General features: G+C 40.2%; 1 protein-coding gene across 11 annotated transcripts in view; it reads right to left on the bottom strand.

Moving 5' to 3' along the window:
* Nucleotides 1-7,025: 7,025 nt before the first annotated feature.
* FERMT2 (FERM domain containing kindlin 2) overlaps nucleotides 7,026-24,877 on the bottom strand; it is a 96,456-nt gene continuing 78,604 nt past the window's right edge. For 5 of the 11 annotated variants that reach the window (XM_065548820.2, XM_065548818.2, XM_065548821.2 and 2 more), the window contains 7 exons: nucleotides 24,228-24,277; nucleotides 22,887-23,011; nucleotides 14,529-14,635; nucleotides 14,175-14,396; nucleotides 9,787-9,911; nucleotides 9,331-9,472; nucleotides 7,026-8,287 (listed from right to left, as the gene is read on the bottom strand). In XM_065548820.2, coding sequence (XP_065404892.1) covers nucleotides 8,114-8,287; nucleotides 9,331-9,472; nucleotides 9,787-9,911; nucleotides 14,175-14,396; nucleotides 14,529-14,635; nucleotides 22,887-23,011; nucleotides 24,228-24,277 — 945 coding nt within the window. In that variant the 3' untranslated portion in view covers nucleotides 7,026-8,113. Of the gene's footprint in view, nucleotides 8,288-9,330; nucleotides 9,473-9,786; nucleotides 9,912-10,455; nucleotides 10,477-11,013; nucleotides 11,038-14,174; nucleotides 14,397-14,528; nucleotides 14,636-22,886; nucleotides 23,012-24,227; nucleotides 24,278-24,877 lie in introns of all 11 variants that reach the window. The other 6 variants (XM_065548817.2, XM_065548815.2, XM_073997416.1 and 3 more) reach the window with 2 other exon arrangements.

Consider the following 24,877-nt stretch of genomic DNA (forward strand, 5'->3'; position numbering starts at 1 on the left):
ATGTTGGCCAGGCGGGTCTTGAATTCTTGACCTCATGATCCACCTGCCTCGCCCCCTCCAGCGTGCTGGGATTACAGGCATGAGCCACCGCACCCGGCCAAACCAGGGGCATTTGAAAAGCAAAACAAAATAGATTCTAGGTGTTTTCAAGATTCTTTGCTATGCGGCAGCAGTCTTTAACTTTCCTATACTGTTGTCTTCATGTTTATACATCTATAAAGCACTTTCATATAGTGAAAGTGTAGGATGATTTCTTGAGAATCAACATCATTTTTAGAATTCCTATTTGATAAAGTTAGCATTTATGGAAGGCCTGGGTCTAGAGTACAGGAATGCCTTTAATATCCAGGCTGCAAGAGAAGGTGTCTGGTAAGCTCCTTGACTCCTCAGCCATGACTTGGGTCATTTAGTAACATTCGTGTTGACCTTTCCTTTTCTTTTCTTTTTTTTTTTTTTTGAGACGGAGTCTCGCTCTGTCGCCCAGGCTGGAGTGCAGTGGCATGATCTCGACTCACTGCAAGCTCCGCCTCCTGGGTTCACGCCATTCTCCTGCCTCAGCCTCCTGTGTAGCTGGGACTACAGGCGCCCGCCACCATGCCCGGCTAATTTTTTTTTTGTATTTTAGTGGAGACGGGGTTTCACCGTGTTAGTCAGGATGGTCTCGATCTCCTGACCTCATGATCCGCCCGTCTCGGCCTCCCAAAGTGCTGGGATTACGGGCGTGAGCCACCGCGCCCGGCCGACCTTTTCATACAATGCATGACAATGCTGTGATCTGTATACTGACCAGATCTTTGAGCTTAGAGTTGATTTTCTAATAGAGCTGATAGGTCTGTTCTTGTCTATTGTCTCTTATGGGATTTACAGGATAGTGGTACAGCCTGTGAGTATGAAACAGAGAACAAAGCCAACTGGACCACAAGGGGACCGAACCCCTGACCCTGGGCTCATTACTCCATTCTTAAACCACGGCAGCTAAATAGTCAATTAGAGGTTCACTTGGCAGCAGAGGCCAGAGCCATGTGCTGATCTTATCCAGGCTCAGGAAAGCACATCAAAAGAGCAGAGTGGCAGCTGTCAAGAGCAAGACTCATGTCCATTAGGCTGCAGTGACTTTTAAAAGACACTAAGAGTCTTTTAAAATTACAGAACCACCAAGAGTCTTTTAAAAATACAGTAGTTTTCTACATAATAGAAAAAAATGTTTTTTTAAGAAAAAATTTAAAAATCTTGGACATTAAAATAGTTTAATCATATTATGTATCTTCTGCATCTAGATGTTTTCGTTCAGCATCAGATTGAGATTCATCCGTGTTGTTTTGTGCATTGGCATTTTATTCATTGCTGTTTTGATTCCATCTTAGGACTGGATTATAATTTAGTCTATTGTTGAGACATTTGATTGTTCCTAGTTTCTTCCTGTTATAAGTTGTGTGCTTTGCATATTCTTGTGCTTGTCTCCTGGTGTGTATGGGCAGGAGTTTCCCCAGGGTGTTTGTAAACCTTGCGGTGGAATTTCATGGGGGTAGGATAAATATAATTTTACCAGATGATGTCAAAGTGTTTCTGAAGTGCTCTGTTCCAATTTATACTCCCACCAACAATATGTATTCCAATGATCCCATACTTGATAGTCAGATTTAAAATATTTTACTAATATGGGTAGATCTGAAACTGTACTTTAATTGTACTTAAAATTTATTTCTCCCATATTTTCCAGAATACTAGTGAAGTTGAACAGGTTTTCATGTATTTATTGGCCATTTCAGGTTTCTTCTCTTGTGAAATAGCGAATGTTTTGTCCATTTCTCGTTTGATTGATCTGTGTGCGGGTTCATTTTCTGGATACCAATTCTTTGTCAATTATGTGTTGCAAATATCCTCTCAATTGGACTTGCCTTTTACTCTCTACAGCAGCTTCATAGTTCTCATTAATGTAATCAGTTTGTACTATTTGTGCCTCAACACAAAATATCTTTCCCCAATGTCATATAAATGATCTGTCATCTTTTAAAAGTTGTGTGGTTTTGCCGTTCACATCCAAGACTTTGACCCATTTGGAATCGATTTGGACTTCTACATATAGGTATGAGGTTGTAGTCCAAATTCTTGCTTTGTAAAGATAAGCACCAGCACCATTCACCCGGAAGCCCTTTTGTTTTGTCCCAATCTGCATGGCCAGCTCTGAGAAACCAAGTGTCTGTATGTGCGCAGATATATTCTGGAGTTTCTGTTTGAATTCTCTAGTTGTTTTATTGATCTCTGTGCCAACGCTACACTTTCAATATACTTTACACTACTTGTTATCTAGTAAGGCGAGTCCCCTCACCTATTGTTTAGGAATGTTTTGGCTATCCTGGCCCCTTGCTCTTCTGTTTTCCCAGTGTTCCTTCTAATTGGATTTATAATATGGCCAGCAAGACATAAACAAGGTTGTTTAAATACACCGACCCGTAAACCTGACAGTAAATGTGTTCACTTGAATCTCACTTGTCATAAAGGTCACAAAATTGAGATCTGAGATGAGAATTTTATGCTCAGACCTCCTCTTTATCATGCAGTATCTGCAAACCGTATTAATACAGATACGATTTTAAACTTGTTTGGTTGGCTGTGCCGTTTTTAATCACAAATTTAATTAACATTGAACTTGGACCACTTCCCTGAGCAGTAAGACAGATAATGCCTGGCCAGTGAAGCCACATGAGACTATAATTAGATTTCATGAAACAATGGTCTCAAATTATTTTAAGTGCTTGTAATTTTTAGTAATATGCAGGCCCATGAACAAACATCAAAAGGGAAACCCAATTGAGTGTGTGTGTGAGTGTGTGTGTGTGTGTGTGTGTGTGTGTGTGTGTGTCTGCTGATAACTGTTTCTTTAGGGAATTTTAATGTACACATTCAGCCTGGGAAACTTTGTACTGTTTATTAAATAAAGCAGAGAAAACAAGAGAGGATCAACACAGCAGGAAATAAGGTCACCAGATAAGGCTTTTTGGCTACTGCTTCCTGTTCTGGGTAGCTCTGCAATTCACTCTGAGAATTTTACTCCCTTTACCCAGATTGCAAATTTCCCATTTCCTGTCACTTATCTCTGCCACCTCCCTCATTCTTGAGCTGCCAGACCAAAACAGTTCAAACAGATAAAGGCACAGTTAATTTGTTGAAGAGAACAGAGCTCTCCAGTAAACAACTTTTTCCTGGATCTTACTTTGTAGAGATGACTGGAAATATATCAGCAGAGTAAGAGTTGGATCAGCTTATTGTACTATGTTCATTAGGTCTACACCAATGTAGCAAGTCAACTCATCCTTGCCTTTCTTCCACCATTTATAGGACAAAAAGAGGTGACGATGCAATAGCTCCAAAAACATTTTGTGAGTGATGGATTTTTAACTCAGTGTATGTTTTTAGAATTAAGGAGAGAGAAGATGGCAGCTATGCAGGGTTATCCATTCAGTATCAGTGATGTGTGGTATGTCACAAAGGGATGGATTTCAGAAAGCCCTATGCTCAGACTTTCTGAATTATTGAAGTGATGAGTGAAGACGTTAACATGTTTTAAGTGATGAGTGTAAAACAGCTGTATCATTTATCAAACTTAGTTATAAGGGTGGCTGTGCACAGTGGCTCATGCCTGTAATCCCAGTGCTTTGGGAGGCTGAAGAGGGAGGATCATCTGAGGTCAGGAGTTTGAGACCAGCCTGGCCAACAAGGCGAAACCCTGTCTCTACTAAAAATACAAAAATTAGTCAGGCGTGGTGGTGGGTGCCTGTAATCCCATGTACTCAGGAGGCTGAAGCAGGAGAACTGCTTGAACCCAGGAGGTGGAGGTTGCAGTGAGCTGAGATTGCACCACTGCACTCCACCCTGGGCGAGAGTGACACTGTTTCAAAAACAAGCCCAAAATGAAAAAACTTAGTTTTAAGGAATAGATATTATGATCTCACTGCATCACTAACTGATCATTAAAAGCATCTTAAATAAGATTCAACATTTTTTTAAAAAGTAGAAATACAGTATACAGAATAACAGTATAGTCTGTGACATACTTGCTTTTTGTCCTCTGTAAGAGTAGAGGGTCAAGAATGGCAAGTAGCTTTTCCTTGATAAAGTTCGTGTCTCTAGCTCCTTGACTTTGAAAGTTCAAGGCATGTAAAATACAATTTGTACTGAGTTGAGATTACTGATTAACTACGTCACCATCAGGGGCTTCCAGCAGGTTTTTTTTTTTTTTTTTTTTTTTGAGATGGAGTCTCACTCTGTCGCCCAGGCTGGAGTGCAGTGGCGCAATCTCAGTTCACTGCAACCTCCACCTCCTGGGTTCAAGCCATTCTCTTGCCTCAGCCTCCTGAGTAGTTGGGGCTAATTTTTGTATTTTTAGTAGAGACGGGGTTTCACCATGTTGGCCAGGATGGTCTCAATCTTTTGACCTCGGCCTCCCAAAGTGCTGGGATTACAGGCGTGAGCCACCGTGCCCGGCCAGGGGCTTCCAGCAGGTTTCTAACCTGCTGATCTAAGGTAAAAAGTTGGATGGGAGCTAGGTTGGGGTCCTGTCACCAGTGCTTTCATATCCACATGAGCTTGAGTCACATGGAGCAGAAAGCTGAACCTAGGTCTCTGAGTCCCAGCTGGTGTTCTCACAGACCTATGTTCTCTCTAGAGAGGTCACTACTAATGGTGTTCTCAGAATTCATGTAAGGTTTGTTTTTACTACTACTAGATAGGAAGATGATTGGCCTTGGCAGTAATCATAGATGTCTGACTTTAAACAGGTCAGTTGGCCTCCTCTAGCTTCATCTATAAAATGATGAGGCTGGACTGTATGCATCCTTGAGAGAATATGAGTACTTAGCATGCTTCCTATTGCATAGTTGGTGTCCAAAAAAAAAGAGTTAGTTTGCTCTGTATTAAACTATACTGAGGCTACACAAACTCTTAGTTCTAATAATAATTCCTTTGGTTATTTGGTTTGGTTAATAATTTTGTTATTTCCAAAATAACCATCATTATATTCAATAAACCCATGTGTAAGTGATCCTAAGTAGGAACCATAGCACTGAGATCCAGTCCTCAAGGATGTAATGATTTGGATACTCTAGTTCCACAGAAGGACCAAATTCAACCAAATCCTCAAACATGTAATAATTTGTTAGGGGCGACATGATATACTCAACCATAATAAGGATGATCACTCTTTAGTTCCGCAGAAGGACCAAATTCAATGGCAGTTCAGAAGAGGAAGAGAGTTTTTTGGCTGCAAGGAAACTTGAAAGTGTTTATAGAAGAAAGAACACTTGAGTTTTTTTCTTTTTTTTTTTTTGGGATGGAGTCTCACTTTGTCACCCAGGCTGGAGTGCAGTGGTGAAATCTTGGCTCACTGTAACCTCCGCCTCCTGGGTTCAAGCGATACTCCTGCCTTAGCCTCCCAAGTAGCTGGGACTACAGGTGCGCACTACCATGCCCGACTAATTTTTCTATTTTTAGTAGAGACGGGGTTTCATCATGTTGGCCAGGATGGTCTTGATCTCTTGACCTCATGATCCTCCTACCTCAGCCCCCAAAGTGCTGGGATTACAGGCATAAGCCACTATGCCTGGCTTTTTTTTTTTTTTTGAGATGGAGTGTTACTCTGTTGCCCAGACTGGAGTGCAGTGGCACAATCTCAACTCGCTGCAACCTCCACCTCCCAGGTTCAAGCAATTCTCCTGCCTCAGACTCCCCAGTAGCTGGGATTACAAGTGTGTGCCACCATGCCCAGCTAATTTTTGTATTTCTAGTAGAGACGGGGTTTCACCATCTTGACCAGGATGGTCTTGAACTCCTGACCTCGTGACCTACCTACCTCAGGCTCCCAAAATGCTGGGATTACAGGTGTGACCCACTGTGCCAGGCCCACTTGACCTTTTTCTAAAATGCTAGACAGATGAGGTGTAGACAGGTACAAACTGTACGAAGGTCCAGGACTAGACATTCCAGACTTGGGGAATGATAGGGAGATGGGATGAGTGCAAAGTGGAGAATGTGAGCTGCCCAGCTGGACTGCAATGCAGATTGTTGGGAGATAAGGATGAAAATGTGGGCTGGGAAACCATACAAAACCTCTGAGCACTTTACTTTGGCTTTTATCCTGTAGGCAATAAGAAGTCATTAGAGCTGAAATGCAGTCAGTGCTATGTTGGGGCTGGATTAATCTCAAAATCACTGGGAGGGCAGCAGGGCAAACTAGAAGTGGGGCAATCAGCACAGAGGCTATTCTCACTTGCGTGGAGGCCATGGGACTAGAAAGCACTTGAATAGGTGTGGTTTCAATGAATGTTTTGGGGCTTTCGGTAGGTGACATGCAAGTTGCTGAATATTCAAGTTGGTGACTTGCACAGTCACTTACTAAAGATGAGGAAAGGGAGTATATTTTAAAATGTTTAGTGGAAAGGTGCTCTTAAATTTTGGAGCAAGGCCTGTTATGGCTTTAGAGTGCAAAGAAAAGTCATGGAGAATGTGATCTCAGCCTTGTCTTAAGATGGTGCCACACTACAGCAGGCACAGGACAAAGAACTGAATTTGGATGATGGTGGCAGCAATAACAAAAGATGCAAGGCTGTGTGAGGGGAAAATCAGGAATTGGTCTACATGCAAAGGGTAAAGGACTAAAAAGTCTTGAGTCTTGAATGATGACAGCAGTAATGACTGGCAGTAAATTCGTAAACGTATTTTTTTTTGTAAAACAAGAATAATTTTGTTATTTAAAACAAATTCTGCCACAGCCAACTTCTATTTATAAGTACATTTCTAACATTTAGGTATTACACATTCATTTTTAAGTGTTAAGAAAATGAGGGCTTTTCAATTGAGGCGAAAGACTATCTTTGAGATAAAGTGTGTCTATCTGGCGATGATGTGGAATACTAACCCGTTGTTCTCACAAAATAACAACATGTAGGCAAAGCATTTCCAAAAGGCAGAAGTTCATTTCTACTAAATTGATACTATGTAAACATTAAAAACAAGTACAAAAATAACTATTAAATAAAAGTTTTGCTTTTATTTAAAATAAAATGCATTTATACAGTCTTTGAACCATGGATTATTGAACAATACTGGTAATCCACCTCTCCCTCGCACCCTTTTGGGCTATGTGAGCTAGGAATTTTCTGACTAGCACCAATACAGATTGTAACAGCGCAACAGACTAGAACATGGCCAGTCCAGGCATTAGAGTTAAGGACATTGTGGCAAATCATCATAATGAAGTCATTCTTAATTTAGTAGATATTAAAACTGCACATTAATTATATCTCTTAAAGGCATTTAATTAATGCAGAGATGCTACATTTAAGCCATTTGCTAGTTGTGAGTAGTTTTTAAAAAACTGTACAATTTTATAAAATTTGTGTTTGTACATTAGTTACACAAAATGCATACTTCATAGAACTTTACTTCATATTGTAATGCAAAGAGTTGCATATTTTAGGCAGACAGTGATTATGCTGGTGAATACTAAAAGTGTAATACAATATGGTGTAAAAATAAAAACACAAGACAATATACATAACATGCTTATTCAAGGACAAAAACAAATCAAGCACGACAGACTAATAGCATTTTCCTTCAAGGTCAAACACAATGACATTATTAAACATCAGGCCTCCTGCAGGCCTGATTTATTTGGGGGTGAGGGGAAGGAATTAAATGGCTACCAGAAGTAGGATATTTTAAAACATGATATCAAATTAAACATACATTAAAACACATGCATTAGACATGATAAATAGAGTTCATATAGGTTAAGGCCTGGATAGCTTTAAAATAGATGGCTTGTTTCTTACAGTTTGGCTAGCTTAAATCAGTGATGGTCTGTTCCTGATTTGCCCACTATTTCAGTTTTAAATTCATGGCCCTAAGGAATGTGTGCCAAATTCAAGTTTATTATATCCTGATAGATTAATAGTCGTGCTTGTTTAGTGCACATATTAACTGGTCTGGTAAGGCAAAGAAGTTTTCATGATAAAACGATAAATTTCAAGCTTACTTTATTAAGCAGCATATAACAAACAGCTTTTAAAGTTAAATATTGTTATGGCCGTGGAGTTTCATTAAACAGTATTTCTATTCACACCCAACCACTGGTAAGTTTGTAGAACATCTCTTCATCTAAACTCTCATTTTGGTCTTTTGCACGTGTTGAGAGAAATATGTAGCCACCAATGAATTCATGAACCACTTTGCAATCTACTTCAGTACAAATGAAGGACAATCGTACTTCATCTGCAAACTCTACGGTGACCTGGAACAAAGACAAGAATCATCAGTGCTGTCCCGAATGCCAGGTGGCGGGGTCCACACAAAACGACTCACACAACTACTGCGCTACTTAAAGCCGGTCCCATCAGAAAACACTTGTTGATCCTCAAATAATTAGTCTGTTTAAAACCTAAACTAGTAATGCCTTTAAGTCCCAAAGAAGAAGTTAAGTTTATTGCCCTTCCCCTACCCTTTTTTAAGTTTTCATGTTCTGAAAAGGAAGACTAGGAATGCAAGGGTTTTAGGTCATTCAGTTCTCAAATGGTCTCTGACGATTCAATTAACGAGAATGCCTCTCTTCAAGTCCTGGAGGAAAGCCTCCTTCCTGTGTTTTAATATTTGCTTCAGCTATTTAAACTTTAGGTATCACGTTTGAGTATTTCAGAAATATAAGATTCTTTGAAGTAACATGAATTGATACAATAAATCCAATATGATCCTAAACCAAATGACTTATTAGTAAAAGATTGTTCAATTTAAATGATATTTGTGTACTCCAAGACCAGGGGCAACATGATGTACAGTGGTAAATGTGCCAGGTTTTTAAGCCTAAAGCATCTGAGTTTGAAATGACTCTGTAGTTACTTTGTGCGTGGTCATAGACAATGGTGGCCCTCAAGCCTCTATATTGCAGTGTCTTCATTTGTAACGTACGGTAATCCAACTACCTTAAAAGGCTGTGATGAGGTTTTGAGATGGGGTACTAATGTAAGCCTCCAGTATCATGTCTGGCACAGGGTAGGCATTCAACAAATAGTAGTTGCTATTTCGGAGTAGAAGGGCTTTATCCATTACAGAAAGACAAAAAGGGCAACATTCTAAGCAAATTATATGCTTAGAATTTTAGTAACTGGGCTAATTATGAAATAGGCAAATTTAAGTGAGAAATGAATAGTCAACCATGGTCTGTCTGTACTTTAAGAGGTGGTGGTACAAACAATCATCAGAATTTATAGGCCTTTTTATTCCTAATATGCTAATTTGTATCAGAAGAACTATATTCAAGTAACATTGGGACGAGTTTACCATTTTGATTTCCCAGTTGACATTCCACTGTTTCATGTTGCTGAAACGCCATGTTTTAATTGCATCTCCGGTGCTGGCATCCATCCGAATCAGTCTGTTGTATGCAATTCCAATAAGTTCTTCTTTTTTGCCCCCTTGGAACCTATAATATTTAAGAAAAGAACAGTTACAACATGTCGTGGGGGAACATGTTGGACTGCTTTTCTTCAAGGTAAGTGTTCTCCAACCCTAAAAGAGTGCTATTCCCTTAGTAGTAAAACAAACACAATTATCTTGAATTTTTAATGTAGAAATTAAAAGCTTACAAAATACATTCTAACAGTCTTTGAATTCTACTGTAATATGAGTTAATGGGTCTACATAGGTATGCTTTAAATGTTTAATATCTAATTACATGACATAGATGAAGCAAAAATGCAGATTAAGGTTTACACATAGATGCTTAGAACCACTGACCTTGCAATGAAGTGTGTGATGCCAAATTCAGGTAATGACTGCCAAGCTTGAATAAATCTCATCTTGGCTTCAATTAGACTCATCTGAGCTACATTCTGATGGGCCTCCAAGATTCTCGCTGTTATCTAAACATGATTAAACATCACCTTTACCATTGAACATTATTCTCTCATGGGACAATCGAGACAAAAGATCAAAAGATTGAATTACGTACCCCGTACCCCAAAATCACATTGTAAGAGTTGAAATCAAAATATCTGAAGCTACATTTGGAAATTTTAATAATTATTATATAATGATTTTTCAAAATAAGTCTTAATTTCAGTTTTCATATATCAACAAAAAGTACTATTAGGAGTACACAGTTGCCACACTTGAGACATATTTCAAATGCATACAGATAATGGTACTACTATTATAGAACAGCACATTCTAATCCACATATAGATGAGTTTTAATTAAATTTAGCACTATGTCTATAATCAGAATGAATACCTGGAATACAAGTTTCTAGCAGGATTATCTGTTAGCAGCTTTAAGGTACTTGAAATCACCGTAATCATTTTTATTTTAAATTTCACTACGGGAGTAAATTCCATGAGGGAAGGTTGTGGCTATGAATTTTTTTTTATTCTTCTTTTTCTTTTTTGGTAAATATGGAGAACTTACCAAATCTCTTACATAGCCTGGCTGTAGATGGCAATGCGAGGAAAGAAAAAGGAAGCAGAAAGAAAAAAAAAGGCAATCAGAAAAAATGGCAATGAAGCAAAGAAAAAGTTGCGGTCACCTGCAAACCAAAATTCCAGCCAAAAGTCATGCAAAAAACTACTTTAGGTAGAAACCAAGCAAAGTAAATGCAAGAATGAAAAATGAAAATGAGGAAGCAGCAATTACTTTCCATTTAGAACACTGAGAAACACTCCACATTATTTTAGAATGTTAAATGTTACTAAAGAACCTAAGGGTAGAAATTTGTAGGGAGAAAATAAAAAGAGCAAATATTTCTTTCCCCCTACATCATGTACCCAGTTCTCACTGGTTAGGATAAAGCCAATTATTTTAGTAGCAAAATAAAAGTATTCAAAAGCCTTTAAAGTATTCTCAGATTTAGTCAGATAATATGATCCATGCACTGCTTTTCAGAAATAAGAATTTGAAGGCATAAAATAAGTGCAGTGCCCATCTGTTTTTTTTTTTTTACACAAGAAAAGCAAACCCCTCAGTTACCATGTGTTTTTTGCATCCTTTTTCCTGGAAGGGAAAATAAAGAGATGCCGTATACTACATGAGGAATTTCGGCTTTATGGCATTAGTCATTTCCATTTAGATTAACATAAATCAACATATAGAATAATTCTTCAAAATTTAAAAAGCCAGTTTGAGAGTCATATTTGTTTAAAAATACCCATAGAGTATTTAGTTAATATATGTATAATTGAAGGGAATTAAAGTAGGTTAAATACAACAGGTTATTTTGATAGACCCAAAAGAAAACTACCAGTCGATATGCCCTGGAAGGGAAGAATGTCCTTGTGGCCTGCACATCTTCCTACAGACTCCAGAATGCAACTGGATATAGCTTAATAATTACTGAGCACTACGTCCAGTGTGACTAGTGTGGTGTCTGACACACAGTAGCAACTAAGCTTCTGAGGATCACTACTTACTAGGCGCCAGGGCAGTAATATCTGGAAACAATTTTCTTTTTTTCCTGAGACAGAGTTTCACTCTTATTGCCCAGGCTGGAGTGTGATGGCTCACTGCAACCTCCGCCTCCCAGGTACAGGCGATTCTCCTGCCTCAGCCTCCCCAGTAGCTGGCATTATAGGCATGCACACCACCATGCCTGGCTAATTTTTGTATTTTTAGTAGAGATGGGGTTTCACCATGTTGGCCAGGCTGGTCTCAAACTCTTGACCTCAAGTGATCCGCCTGCCTCGGCCTCTCAAAGTGCTGGGATTACAGGCGTGAGCCACTGTGCCTGGCCAACAATTTGTAAGTCTATTCCAGCAAAGTGTGGTGGCTCACGCCTGTAATCCCAGTGCTTTGGGAGGCCAAGGCAGGCGGATCACTTGAGCTCAAGAGTTTGAGACCAGCCTAAGCAACATAGCGAGAGCTCGTCTCTACAAAAAATACAAAAATTAGCCTGGAGTGGCAGTGTGTGCCTGTGGTTCTAGTTACTAGGGAGGCTGAGGTAGGAGGATTGCTTGAGCCTGGGAGATGGAGGCTGCAGTGAGCTTGAGCTATGATGGTGCCACCGCACTCCAGCCTGGGAGACAGGGCAAGACTCTGCCTCAAAAATAACAAAATACACACCAAAAACCTAACCTATCACTCTGGTGAGAGAAAGTAGGGTTAAAAATGTGCATTTGATTAGATGGCAACATGAAAGGCAAGGCCAGAAGGATCTTTAACCATGGACCACACACAAACTGTCCTCCTGTCAGTTAAAGATGAATCCTCATCTTTGTTCTCAGGAGAATTTTCAGTTGATAGTTTCTAGTCAAGAACTATCATTTAAAAGGCCTCTGAGAAAACAAATAGTTGACAGTGAAAATAATGTGTGTGGCCGGGCGCGGTGGCTCAAGCCTGTAATCCCAGCACTTTGGGAGGCCGAGACGGGCGGATCACGAGGTCAGGAGATCGAGACCATCCTGGGTAACACAGTGAAACCCCGTCTCTACTAAAAATACAAAAACTTAGCCGGGCGAGGTGGCAGGCGCCTCTAGTCCCAGCTACTCGGGAGGCTGAGGCAGGAGAATGGCGTGAACCCGGGAGGCGGAGCTTGCAGTGAGCTGAGATCCGGCCACTGCACTCCAGCCTGGGTGACAGAGCGAGACTCCGTCTCAAAAAAAAAAAAAAAAAAAAAAAAAAAAAAAAAAAAGAAAATAATGTGTGGCAGTTCTCGTTTAAGCTCGTCTATCTCCCTGATACCTTACTGTGAAATGATAAAACTGGTCATAAAACAGGTTTGAAATTACTTATTGCCTTTGAAGGCAAATATATTCACTTTTAGAAACAAGATTCTGTATAATTTTAAAATGAAATAACTACGAATATGAAAAATGAAATTAGCACTTGCTTTACTTTCCCTTTTTAACTTACAATCTACATTCCACACAGTTCCCCAGGGCAGCATTTCCTCCATTCCTTACTACTCCCACATCATATGACCATGGGATAAACAATTTCTAGGCTTACACAACCTCTGAGACTTAAAGACAAATACTCTGTGATTAAAACCTCTGAACATTTAGGTAGAAATAATTTCAGACCCATATAATCAATATTATATTTAAAGTTAAGGAATTAATAAGTGTTCTGGGCATTTCATTGAGCCTTTTCAGTATGTTTTAAAATTACTCCTTAACAAAGATTAAAGCACAATTAGATAAAAACAAAATATTTATTTTAAAGGTCTTCATCCCCCCCACCCCCAAATTGAAGCCTTTTCCTTTTATGGCATGATGTTGGGTGCAGGGAATACCAGGGCCTATCCCAAGTGAAATTCCCCTGTAAAGGACTTTTATGTTGTACCAAAGAACCATTTTCCTAAGTAGCAACCCTTTTATGGTATTAATTTCCAAAGAAAAGAATTCTAAACAGAGTGGACAAAAGCAAATTTCAATGAAAATTTACCAAACTGTGTAACTATGTATAAAATTTTGGTTAGGTTCTGACTGATAATGTTAAGAAAAGACACAGCTAAAAATATACTCTTGTAAAGTTTCATTCTAAAGTTGGAAAAGCCCATTTCAACAATAGTTGGTATTATGAATTTTGTTGGGAAATGCTGGCTGCACTTTACGTCACATTTACTTAATTATATAAGGAATAAAATTAAATAAATTAAGGAATGCAAAGCATTGAGACCATATTCAATTCCCTAAAATGTCTGAAAGAACATCATCATGTTAACAGAATGATTTCTGCAAGTTGTTTAGAGTAAGTTCTCAACTATTCTGCCTCCTTATTAAAATGATAAAGATTTGTTTTAAATGACCAATTTAAACTTGACTAAAGGTTACTTTATTTCCTACAGGTTGAGTATCCATTATCCAAAATTCTTGGGACCAGAAGTGTTTTGGGTTTCAGATATTTTTGGATTTTGGAATATTTGTATTACACTTACCGGTTGAGGATCCCAAATCTGAAATCCAAAATGTGCCAATGAGCATTTGAGAGTCATGTTGGCACTCAAAAAGTTTCAGATTTTGTAGGATTTCAGAAGTTCCAATTAGGGATACTCTTATCTGTATTTTATATTCTAACCACCTGACACAATATTAAGACGAAAAAGTGTTGTTTAAGAGGGGAAAAACAAGGTTATGTATAAAATTATAAGAACAAACCAGCAGAAAACAGATGAAGTAAAATGAAGCAAGTACCTGCTTGTTCTTATACTTTTTTAGATAGCGGGGAGACACCAAACATTCAGGATTTATATCAGTCGTGATCTGCTCTGGTATTAACTGAGGATCTGGGTTTAAATGCTGCATCTTCAGAAAGGAAAGAATATTTTGAACTTCTAAGTTGTAAGAACTGTCCGCCATGGTCTTGCCTTTGGAGGCTAATCTGCAGGCTGCCATCCAATGTGCATACTGTTTTTCCTGGAGAAAAGAAATACTGATGTGTGCAGTGTATCACGAGACAGGTCTTTCAAGTATAAAATATAAGGATGACTGGTCAACTCATTTAGAAATCCAAGAAAATTGAAGTGTATTTTTAACTGAAAGACTTACATTGTCACAACGAAGCCAGATTTCATTCATGCCCTCTGCAACTGGAATCAGGAGTTTAATGTTAAATTTTTGGCCTGAAATGTTTACATCTGGGGTAACTTCACATCCTGTAACAAAAAATTTTTAATTATCAAAATGGCTAAATTTACTTTTAAGAAATCTCAAGTCAATATAAGCAGCTCTCATTTTGTGGCATCTTAACATGTTGGATTTTGCCATAGTATTTTATGAAGGCATCTGCTGCAGAAGGTAATATACACATTTGCTTGGGAAGCTGGAATGAAAATAAGCCGGGCATGGTGGCTCATGCCTGTAATCCCAGCCCTTTGGGAGGCTGAGGTGGGTGGATCACCTGAGGTCAGGAGTTTGAGACCAGCTGACCAAATGGTGAAACCATGTCTCCACTGAGTACAAAAAATGACTGAGGTCAGGAGATGGAGACCATCCTGGCTAACACACGATGAAACCCCATCTTTACTAAAACTACAAAAAACTTAGCGGGCACCTGTAGTCCCAGCTACTCGGGAGGCAGAGGCAGAATGGCGTGAACCTGGGAGGGGGAGCCTGCAGTGAGCGGAGATGCGCCATTGCACTCCAGCCTGGGCGACAGAGCGAGACTCCGTCTCAAACAAAACAAAACAAAAACAAACAAAAAATTAGCCAGGCATGACGGTGGACACCTGTAATCCCAGCTACTTGGGAGGCTGAAGCAGGAGAATCACTTGAACCCGGCAGGTGGAGGTTGCAGTGAGCTGAGATCGTGCCGTTGCACTCCAGCCTGGGCAACAAAAGCAAAACTGTGTCTCTTAAACAAACAAACAAACAAAAAAACAAACAAAAACTCTATTCAGAATTTCACTTTGTAGGAGGCTTTACAGAAGGCAGTGCAGATTTACTGAACTGGGTGTTAGATGATGGCATAACAGCTGGCATAAACAAGTAGTAACAGTATAATAAATACAGCAACGTAGAGCTCTGCAGAGAGACGTGGGTTCCAGACTTTTCTTTGTCACTTATTAATAATTATGGGCCATTTAACTTATCTAAGTCTACATTTCCTGACCTTGAACTCTACCTCACAGGGATGATTTAAGGATAAATAAGATAATACACATGTCGAAGCTTCCTAAAGCTTATTCCAATTGTCTGAGAATGACATGAACAAAGCACAGTGTCATACGATCATGCAATAGGCTCGATGAGGAAAATTTTAAACTGTTAGTAGGGCTTGCCTTTTCAATTCCTCTTGGCACAGAACATAAGAAGATCATACACACTCCATATCCAGAAGAACAAATGTTAAAATTGTCATTTTCCCCCTCTACATAAATATTTTAGTATTAAATAAAAACACTTTAAATAAAGGATGAGGCCCTCTTTATTCTCCTCCCTAGCAACTCGTACCATGAATTTGGTAGATTCCCCCCTGCCCTTTGTTTTCTTTTTAAAATATTTCTACACACAAATGTCTTCTTTTATATCTCCTTTTATACAGGCTTTAGAATGATGAGAACGTGTGTGACAAACTGTTAAACGTGCAAAGTTGAAACAGTTGTTTGAAAGTACACAATCTTTTGCACAAGTATCATTAATAATTCAAGAGGATTTACGTATACAATTCCATAATAATTAGGCCTCTTTTAAAAAAACAAAACTAAACAGGGAGAGACAAAGTGGGTGGTAACTCAGGCACTAGTGTAGGCTCAGAGGCCTACACTGGGCCACATCTCAAACACCCATTCCATGCCACCTCAGCTACCTACTTCCACGGCAACCACTGGACTTCCTCAGTTACCCAATTAGTGTACTTCTGAAAGGTGAAATGCAAACAGCCGATTCTGATCACAATCTCTAATCCTAACTCTCATCAAACTCTTTCAGGAACCCTATCCTGAAACCCCTCCACTTTCTCCCCAACAGCAACAGAAGGAAGCAACAGCTCCCTCCTTCCCAATCCAGCCTGGACCACATTCACTGGACATCAACTCCAACGGCCGAGACTCACTGTCTTCACATTATACATTCTCCTAGTAAAATCTGTCCCCTAGGTAAATAAATCCCTCTATCTCTTCCTTGCCTATACTCAGGCTGCTTAGCACTGCAAGACGGGAAGGAGCAAGTAAAAAAGGTTTCACTAGAGATTCATGGATACCAACCTCAACTGGGCCCTTTATGCTTGCATCCTTCTGTGCTTATACAGACATTTTCAACAATGCCTACTTCAAATCTTCTCAGACATCCTACAATGTCACCTAGTCTCAAGGGACAACTCCACCTCTTATGTCTCCAAGAAAATGAAAGCCACCAGAAGTTAAGTCCATCCATTTCCTGCCACCCTAGAAGATAAACTGAGCTGTCCTTGCTTCCACACAGTGCGAGAGGCATCCCTCCTCCTCCAGCTTTCCTATCCAAGTGGGCTGAGTTCATTACCATCCCAGGAACCCTGCTCCACCACCGAGATCCTCTCTCTCAGACACCAGATTTCCTTCTTCCTACTGCCACATTTCCATCAGCATTTCATTTCCTCGAATCTCTCCCATCTTATACCACAACATACCTCCCTTTTCTGTTACCTCTTTCCCCCTTCCTTGTCATAGATAAGGTTCATTAAAAAGCTTTGTCTCCTCTCTTTTTTTTTTTAATAGAGACAGCGGTTTCACCATGTTGCCCAGGCTGTTCTCAAACTCCTGGTCTCAAGCAATCCACCACCGGCCTTGGCCTCCCAAAATGTTGAGATTACTAGCATGAGCTACCGTGCCCATCTCTTATCTACTTCTCAATGATTGTACTTTGGCTCTATACTCAATAAACCACTGAAGTCTACTCAGTTTGTTCTTGTCAAGGTCACGAACCACATGGCTAGATACTATGCTGGCCTAACTACCTTACTTTACTACAATATCGGACACTGTTAACTACTCTGTCCTTTTGAAATGACTTTTATGTTAGCTTTCATCATACCTCATTGCCACAGTCTTCCTATGCGTTTTTTTTTTTCGTTTCCTTTGCAAGGTCCCGTTCTTCTAACCTGCCCTGTCTCTTAAACATGCGTGATCTGCAGGGTTCTGTTCTTCATCTTGTCTTCTCACATTTACAGACCACCATTCCAGTGGCTGCACTTACCATTACTGCTAACTGCTATCCTATCAGCATCTGGAGCATGTGCATCTTTCCCCAACCCAATGTCTACAGGCTAGCTCCAAACAGATATCCCATAGGCACCTCAAATTCAAAATATCCCCACATTAAACTCATGTTTTCCCCCAAACCCAGCTCGCTCCTCTACATTCTTATCTCAGTATCACACTATCCACTCAATGCACAAGTCAGAAAAATGACCCCACTTCGACCTCCTCCCAAATAAATCACCCAGACTATTGACCAAACTTCCTCAGTATCTATTCAGTCTGCCCCTTTTCTCATCTCATGTTGATTATCTTAATTTGGATTACTATCATCTCTCTAAAATGACTCCTCTGCACTGTAACTGGTATAAATATGGATCTTGTCATTTTTGTGTTAATATTTTCAGTGACATGTCACTGCTGCCAGTTCAAAAAACAATCTCCTTACCATTTTTATCATCTAATGTCTGCCAGTTTCTTCTGCGACTATCTCTCATGTTAGCAGGAATCACATTCAATAGCTATTAAGGAAGTATTCATCCTTTCCCTTAAATTCTATATTCCAGCAGCACAAAACTCTCTGCAGTTGCTGGTGCTTTTCTTTAGGCTTTTTTTTTTTTTTGAGATGGGGTCTGGCTATGTTGCCCAGGTTGGTCTTTAACTCTTGGGCTCAAGTGATGCTCCCACCTCAGCCTCCTGAGTAGCTGGAATTACAGGCATGTGCCACTGTGCCTGGCTCTCTATCCCCAATGAAGTCTCTCCATCTTCACTGAAGGTTAAGTTATAGAGCACCCTTACCCCTTGCTCCTTTCCTTACTTTCCAAAGTACTATTTATTACGCCAATTGCAATTTTATCTCCCCAACATGCTCTAAACCACCTTGAGGATTGGGAGTGTAAGTGGTTCTCCCTTGTATCTCTAGTACCCAGTAGTTTGTGGCACAGAAGTTCACTTAGTATTAGCTGAAATGAATTTTTAGAACTTTGCATTTTAGATCTCTATGAAGCCTTGGCATCCAGTCTAACACTCTCATTTCTCAGAAGAAGATATTATAGGCCCAGATATGCTATCTTTCCAAAATCACAGATCTAAACCAGGTGTAGTGGTGTACACCTCCAGTGTCAGCTACTCGGGAGGCTGAGGTGGAGGGATCACTTGAGCCCAAGAGTTGGAGATAAGCATGTACAACACAGTTTCAAAAAATGAAACAACAAAAATCACAGGGCTTGTTTAGTGGAAGAGCAGCATCTAGGCCATTTGATTCTTGGTCAAGGTGTTATCAGTGTGGTGGTGCCCGTGATGAGTGTGATGATCAGTGTGATGAGTCCTTTCAGAGGACTTGGGAACAGCGGGATGAAAACTGAGAACAACTTACACACTTATTATCTCCATGCCAGGACTTGACCTCTCAGTTATACAGAAAGAAGGTTAAGATGTAACAGGGACAGTGAGAACAGAGGCCAGAAGACAGATCTAGTCTCAAAGTCAACAGTGATCATTTATGCTGGTCCTGGGCCGCTGAAGAGGGAAGCAGGAGAAGGCTGCGGTGGATCCTGAGGGCAGCAAAGAATGACTGACACCCAAAAGTGAAATGCCCGTGACTGAGGGAGGAAGGCAGTGAGCCTAATTAAGAGTTTCAGGTAAATTACAGAATTCCAACATGTGGGAAGAGCAATTCTCTACCCAGCACTGAGTTTTTCTATTTTTTTTTTTTTAATTTGTGTAACTTTAAAAGCAACAGTTTAAGTGACTACTAGGCAGAGCTCACGTACTAGGGTACAGATTTCAACATTGTGTTGAAATACAGTAAATCTATCCTAATGTACGATATACAGTCATACACTGCATAAAAGCATTTCAGTAAACAACAAACTGCATATATGACAGCGACAGTGCCTTCATAAGGCTATAATGGAACTGAAAAATTCCTACTGCCTAGTGACACTGTAGCTGTCATAATATCATAGCTCACATCTGTGTAAAAACTATTCTGCTGCCAGTCACAGAAAAATGCAGCAAGTACAATTACAAATAGTACATAATACCTGATAATGATAAATGACTGTGTTACTGGTTTATGTATTTACTATGCTATTCTTTTTATCATTATTTTACAATGTACTTCTACTTAAATAAAAAAGTTAACTGTAAAACAGCCTCAGACAGGTCTTCAGGGGGATTCCAGAAGAAGGCATTGTTACCAGAGGAAATGACAGCTCCATGCTTGTTACTCCCCCTGAAGACCTTCCAGTGAGACAGGATGCAGAGGTGAAAGACAGTGATAATGATGAACCGGATCTCGTGGAGGTCTAGACTAATGTGTGTGCCTGTGATTTAAGCTAACAAAAGGTTAAAAAAAATTAAAAATCTAAATATAAAAAAAGCACATAGAATATAAAGAAAATATTTTTGTGTAGCTGTACAATGTTTAAGCTAAGTGTCATGAGAAAAGGGTCACGATGTTAAAAGTTGTTTCTAAAGTTACAGTAAGCAAAGATTTGAAGAAAGAAGATTACTGAAGTTTTAAAATAAATTTCATGCAGCCTAAGTATACAGTATTTATAAAGTCTACAGTAGTGTATAGTAATGTCCTAGGCCTTCACATTCACTCACCACCCACTCACACCCAGAGCAACTTCCAGTCCTGCAAGCTCCATTCATGGAAACTGCTTTATACAAGTGTACCTTTTTTTTTTTTTTTTTGAGACAGAATTTCACTCTTGTTGCCTAGGCTGGAGTGCAATGGTGTGATCTCGGCTCACTGCAACCTCTGCCTCCCAGGTTCAAGCGATTCTCCTGCCTCAGCCTCCCAAGTAGCTGGGATTACTGGCACGTGCCACCATGCCCGGCTAATTCTGTATTTTTAGTAGAGACGGGTTGGTCAGGTTGGTCTCCAACTTCCGACCTCAGGTGATCGCCAGCCTCGGCCTCCCAAAGTGCTGGGATTACAGGCATGAGCCACCATGCTCATCCAAGTTGTACCTTTTCTAGATTTAAATATGTTTAGATAACAAATACTACTGTGTTACAGTTGTCTACAGTATTCAGTACAGTAAAATGCTATACAGGTTGTAGCCTAGGAGCAATCAGCTAAACCATACGCCTAGGGTGCAGTCGGCTATACCCTACAGCCTAGGTGTGCAGTCAGCTATACCATCTTGGTTTGTGTAAGTACACATACTCCATAATACTCACACAATGACAAGATTGCCTGCTGACACATTTCTCAGAATGTATCGCTACTGTTAAATGATACACGACGGTACCAAGTACAATTTAGAAATATGAATCAGGAAAAGCACCTTTGTGTTTTAAGTGTTAAATGAAATTGTTTTGGGAGTCATTTTTGTGAAATCAGTCTGAAGCCCTTTTCCTTGGTGCTGTTGTCCACATCTGAGTACTTCGAGTTAGGCATATACGGCCTTACCTACAAAAATATGTGTATGTACAATGTACCTAAAGAAGAGATGGGCTGGGCCACTAGAAATAACTCTGAACTGGCTTGCCAAGGGTGGTGCAACCTTTGCTATTATCAAGCTGGTGAGAAACCAGGAGGCTATGGCTGCAGGTGTTAGCTCCAGCGCCTAGAAATACCTCCTTCCTTTCATTTTCTGTGTCTTAACTCTATTCCGAATTCAAGTCTCCCATGAATGCATCTGACTAGGATCTAAGTCTCACTGGAAATGAGTCTAGAAAGTGTATTTTAGTTTTTTAGTCTTTGCTCTAAGGGAAGATACAGTAAGAGGACTATGGAACAGACAGTGAGGAGCCAGCCGATTGACTGCATCATCCAAAAGGCATGCCAGGTGCCAAGGGTGTGTGCTCACGGGAGAGTGGTCCTCAGGGGATACAGCTTTCTGGAGGAAGTGGTATCTAAACTGAAGCGAACCAGGTGATTTTATTGAAAAGTATTACCCCAAGTGAGAGGCTCATTAGCGCTCTGCAAAGAAATTACAGCAGCAGAATGCCATCTATCTGCAGAAGAACCAGACTAATCTGGAGAGGAAATTCGCCTACCATCTGAGCCAGGCCATCATCAGATGAAAAAAGTGAAGGAGAAGTACAAAGAACCAACAGAAGAAATCAATGAAATAGGAAATTAAGCTGTAGCTCATAGACCTTACTGAAGAAAAGGAAAAACAAAATCCAAAACAAAGCCAATAGCTTAGCCTTCATCCAGGCTTAGCCCAGGCTGTAGGAAGCAGGCCTGCCACAAATGCCCTGAGGGAAAGGAAATGAGCAACCCAAATACCAGCCCCTAGTTCTGAGATAGCTTTGGATTTGAAAAGACAGGACAAGAGGAAACCAAGGAGACTCAAGGTGTCAGCTAGAAGCCTCCGAGGAATATCCTGGAGTGGCCTCAGAAGCCAGGCTGAGAGCAAAGAAAAAACTGTGTGAGGAAGAGGTGTTGGGGAAGGGGAAGAGGAAGGGAAGGACTTGCCCAAACCCTGAAAGTGTCAGCGACCCTACTGGCGAGCCAGGAAAATTCAGAGGCTGAGGACCCTGAGTGGGACCAGCCTGTCATCAGGGAGGGTGAGGAAGAGCAGGATGTTGAAGATGAAAGCCCAGGGATGACTACAACGTGGCTGAAAATAAGGCAGAATCCAAAACAGACAAGGAGGCAGTCCCTGCAGAATAAGGAAACTCTAAATGTCCTTAATGCTGAAGCTGGAAAGACAACATACGCTTACTTGACAAGCTAGAAATGCAGAATCAGCTGGGTGTGGTGGCTCACACATGTAATCGCAGCACTCTGGGAGGCTAAGGTGGGCAGATCAATTGAAGCCAGGTGTTCGAGACCAGTCTGGCCAACATGATGAAACCTTGTAGCTGGGTGTGGTGGTGTACACCTGTAATCCCAGCTACTGGGAAGGCTGAGGCACGAAAATCGCTTGAACCCAGGAGGCAGAAGTAACAGTGAGCCAAGATCATGCCACTGCACTCCAGCCTGGGCAACAGAGCAAGACTCCCTCTCAAAAAACAAAAAGAAAAGTTGAGTCATACATTTCAGGTCAGGTCTGCACAAACAGATTACAACGAAATATTTATTGGAATTGAATACTTCAAAACTGTGAAAAGTACTATGTAAAAAAGACATATCTAAACATTTTTAAAGTACCCAAAGGAGTAAAGAAATTGATTTTTAAAAAACCTGTTTATCCCAGCAAGTGGCTCATTGACTATGAGGCCAATGGGGATGCCACCATCAACAGCCGTGACAGGCTCTCCTTACCCCTGAGGTTCATCTGATGAGCTGGCGTGCCACTGGATTCTTCTTTGCTCTTATAACAAGAAATGGATGTGTCTTTGAAGGTGCACCAATATTGCTTGTAACCTTTCAAAGTCAGCTTTTTTGGCCTATGTATCAAACAGAATTAACAACAAAATCACTTTGAAGTAACTTTATTGACGCTATATTAGCAAAGTTTCACAATATTAAGTCTGGGGTCAAGTTTTACACGTGCTGACATCGATCCCCCTTCGTCAGTGTCTTAGAGTCAGTGCTGCTGTTACTGGATGTGAGCCTCCCTTCTCAATCTACTCTAGAAGATCACACAAACAGCGTGCCTGTGTTCCAGTATTCTGCAGCCGTAGTCATCACATCACTGACCAGGAGGTCACATGGGAAGGGCAGGAAAAGAAAGGTGAAGTAAATGTCAGTAATTGGAAGATTCCTAAATCCTGTAATTACCTGCAGGTTTATGGGTGTCTGCAGAGTTGCCTTGGGGCCTCTATAAAGATGCAAGTTTACCTGGCAGGACTGAAAGTGGGGGAAGTGCTGCTTTCTCCAGGGTAAATTCCAATGGTGACATTAACTTGCCACTCCAATGTCAAACACAGAAGGAAGATGACAGAGCAGTCATGAGGGTGTGTAAGGACCTTAAGGTGCAGGTAGATGAGAAATGTGTCAAGGGGGAAGGAGAAAGGGTAGCGTAGTGGCATCTGAAATCATGCCCTTATCTCAGAAATGTTCCATATTTTGAACTGTTGTTATGTTCAGCTACGGTAAATGTTTTATTCTAGAGTAGTTTTATCTTATATAGTAGAAAACAGTATTTTCCACGTCACCTCCTTTCCTTTTTTTCCTCTCTGCCTTAATGCCGAGCTCTCTTGATTCTGGGCAATGCAGCTGGATAGAGTGTTTACAAATCTTGATCAGATATACTAGAACTTCATATACAATGTTCCATGAACAAATGAACAGAGTTCAATAGAATCTTGCGCTCTGAACGAGGAAATAATCGCTGGCAGTAACACAGTTCGTTATGTACTGCTTCCAACTGAGGCCCAGAGGGGCTGTGCCACTGTATTACTGTTTCAGCATCTGTATGATGCAATCTAGGTTTCACAATCTTTTTTTAAAAGAAAAATGTTTATCTGATAAAAGAATGAGCATTGTGATTTTAATTTCGTAAAAGTGGTTATTTTCTCTCATGGTAATTTGGTGTTCACCTAACTGGTAAATCCGTTTACAGTAGATGTGTTAGTCAAACTTACAGTTAGTTTCAATGTGACCATAACTATAAAACTGACAGTCATTAATATTTGGAATCCCTCCTCTTTTTGTACTTACTTGAAAACTTTAATATAGTCAGCAAGTTCAGGAATGGAAGTAATGTCACCCTAGGAGAGAGTTAAATCCTTTTTTATTTTTTTTAAATATTTCAAATTCTTTCTAACATTTGGTATCTGATATCAAGAACTAGCTTACTTAATGAACAGAACGACATAAAATACAGATGATAAAGATTTTAACACAATCACATTACATGGTCTTATGGACCATATTCTTGGTACAAAGGCATTTTCAAATAGCATAAAAGGTTAACAAAATTTTCATCAAAATGGCAATTGATACAACTCATAAGAATGTTATCTTTAATACCGCTGAAACTAGCTGCATCTAAATCTGCACACTGTAAAAGGCCCAAAGTGTTTCTTCAGCAGTAACTAATCCCTATACTTAAAAACCAAACCCAGCATTTCACAATTTTCCCGAGATCTATTTTTTTCTTTTTGTAATATTTCTTTTTTTTTTTTTTTTTTTAAGGCAGAGTCTCGCTCTGTCGCCCAGGCTGGAGTGCAGTGGCGCGATCTCGGCTCACGGCAAGCTCCGCCTCCCGGGTTCCCGCCATTCTCCTGCCTCAGCCTCCCGAGTAGCTGGGACTACAGGTGCCGCCACCACGCCCGGCTAATTTTTTTGTATTTTTAGTGGAGACAGGG

Source organism: Macaca fascicularis, chromosome 7 (genome assembly GCF_037993035.2).
Source record: "Macaca fascicularis isolate 582-1 chromosome 7, T2T-MFA8v1.1".
Lineage (NCBI taxonomy): Eukaryota > Metazoa > Chordata > Mammalia > Primates > Cercopithecidae > Macaca > Macaca fascicularis.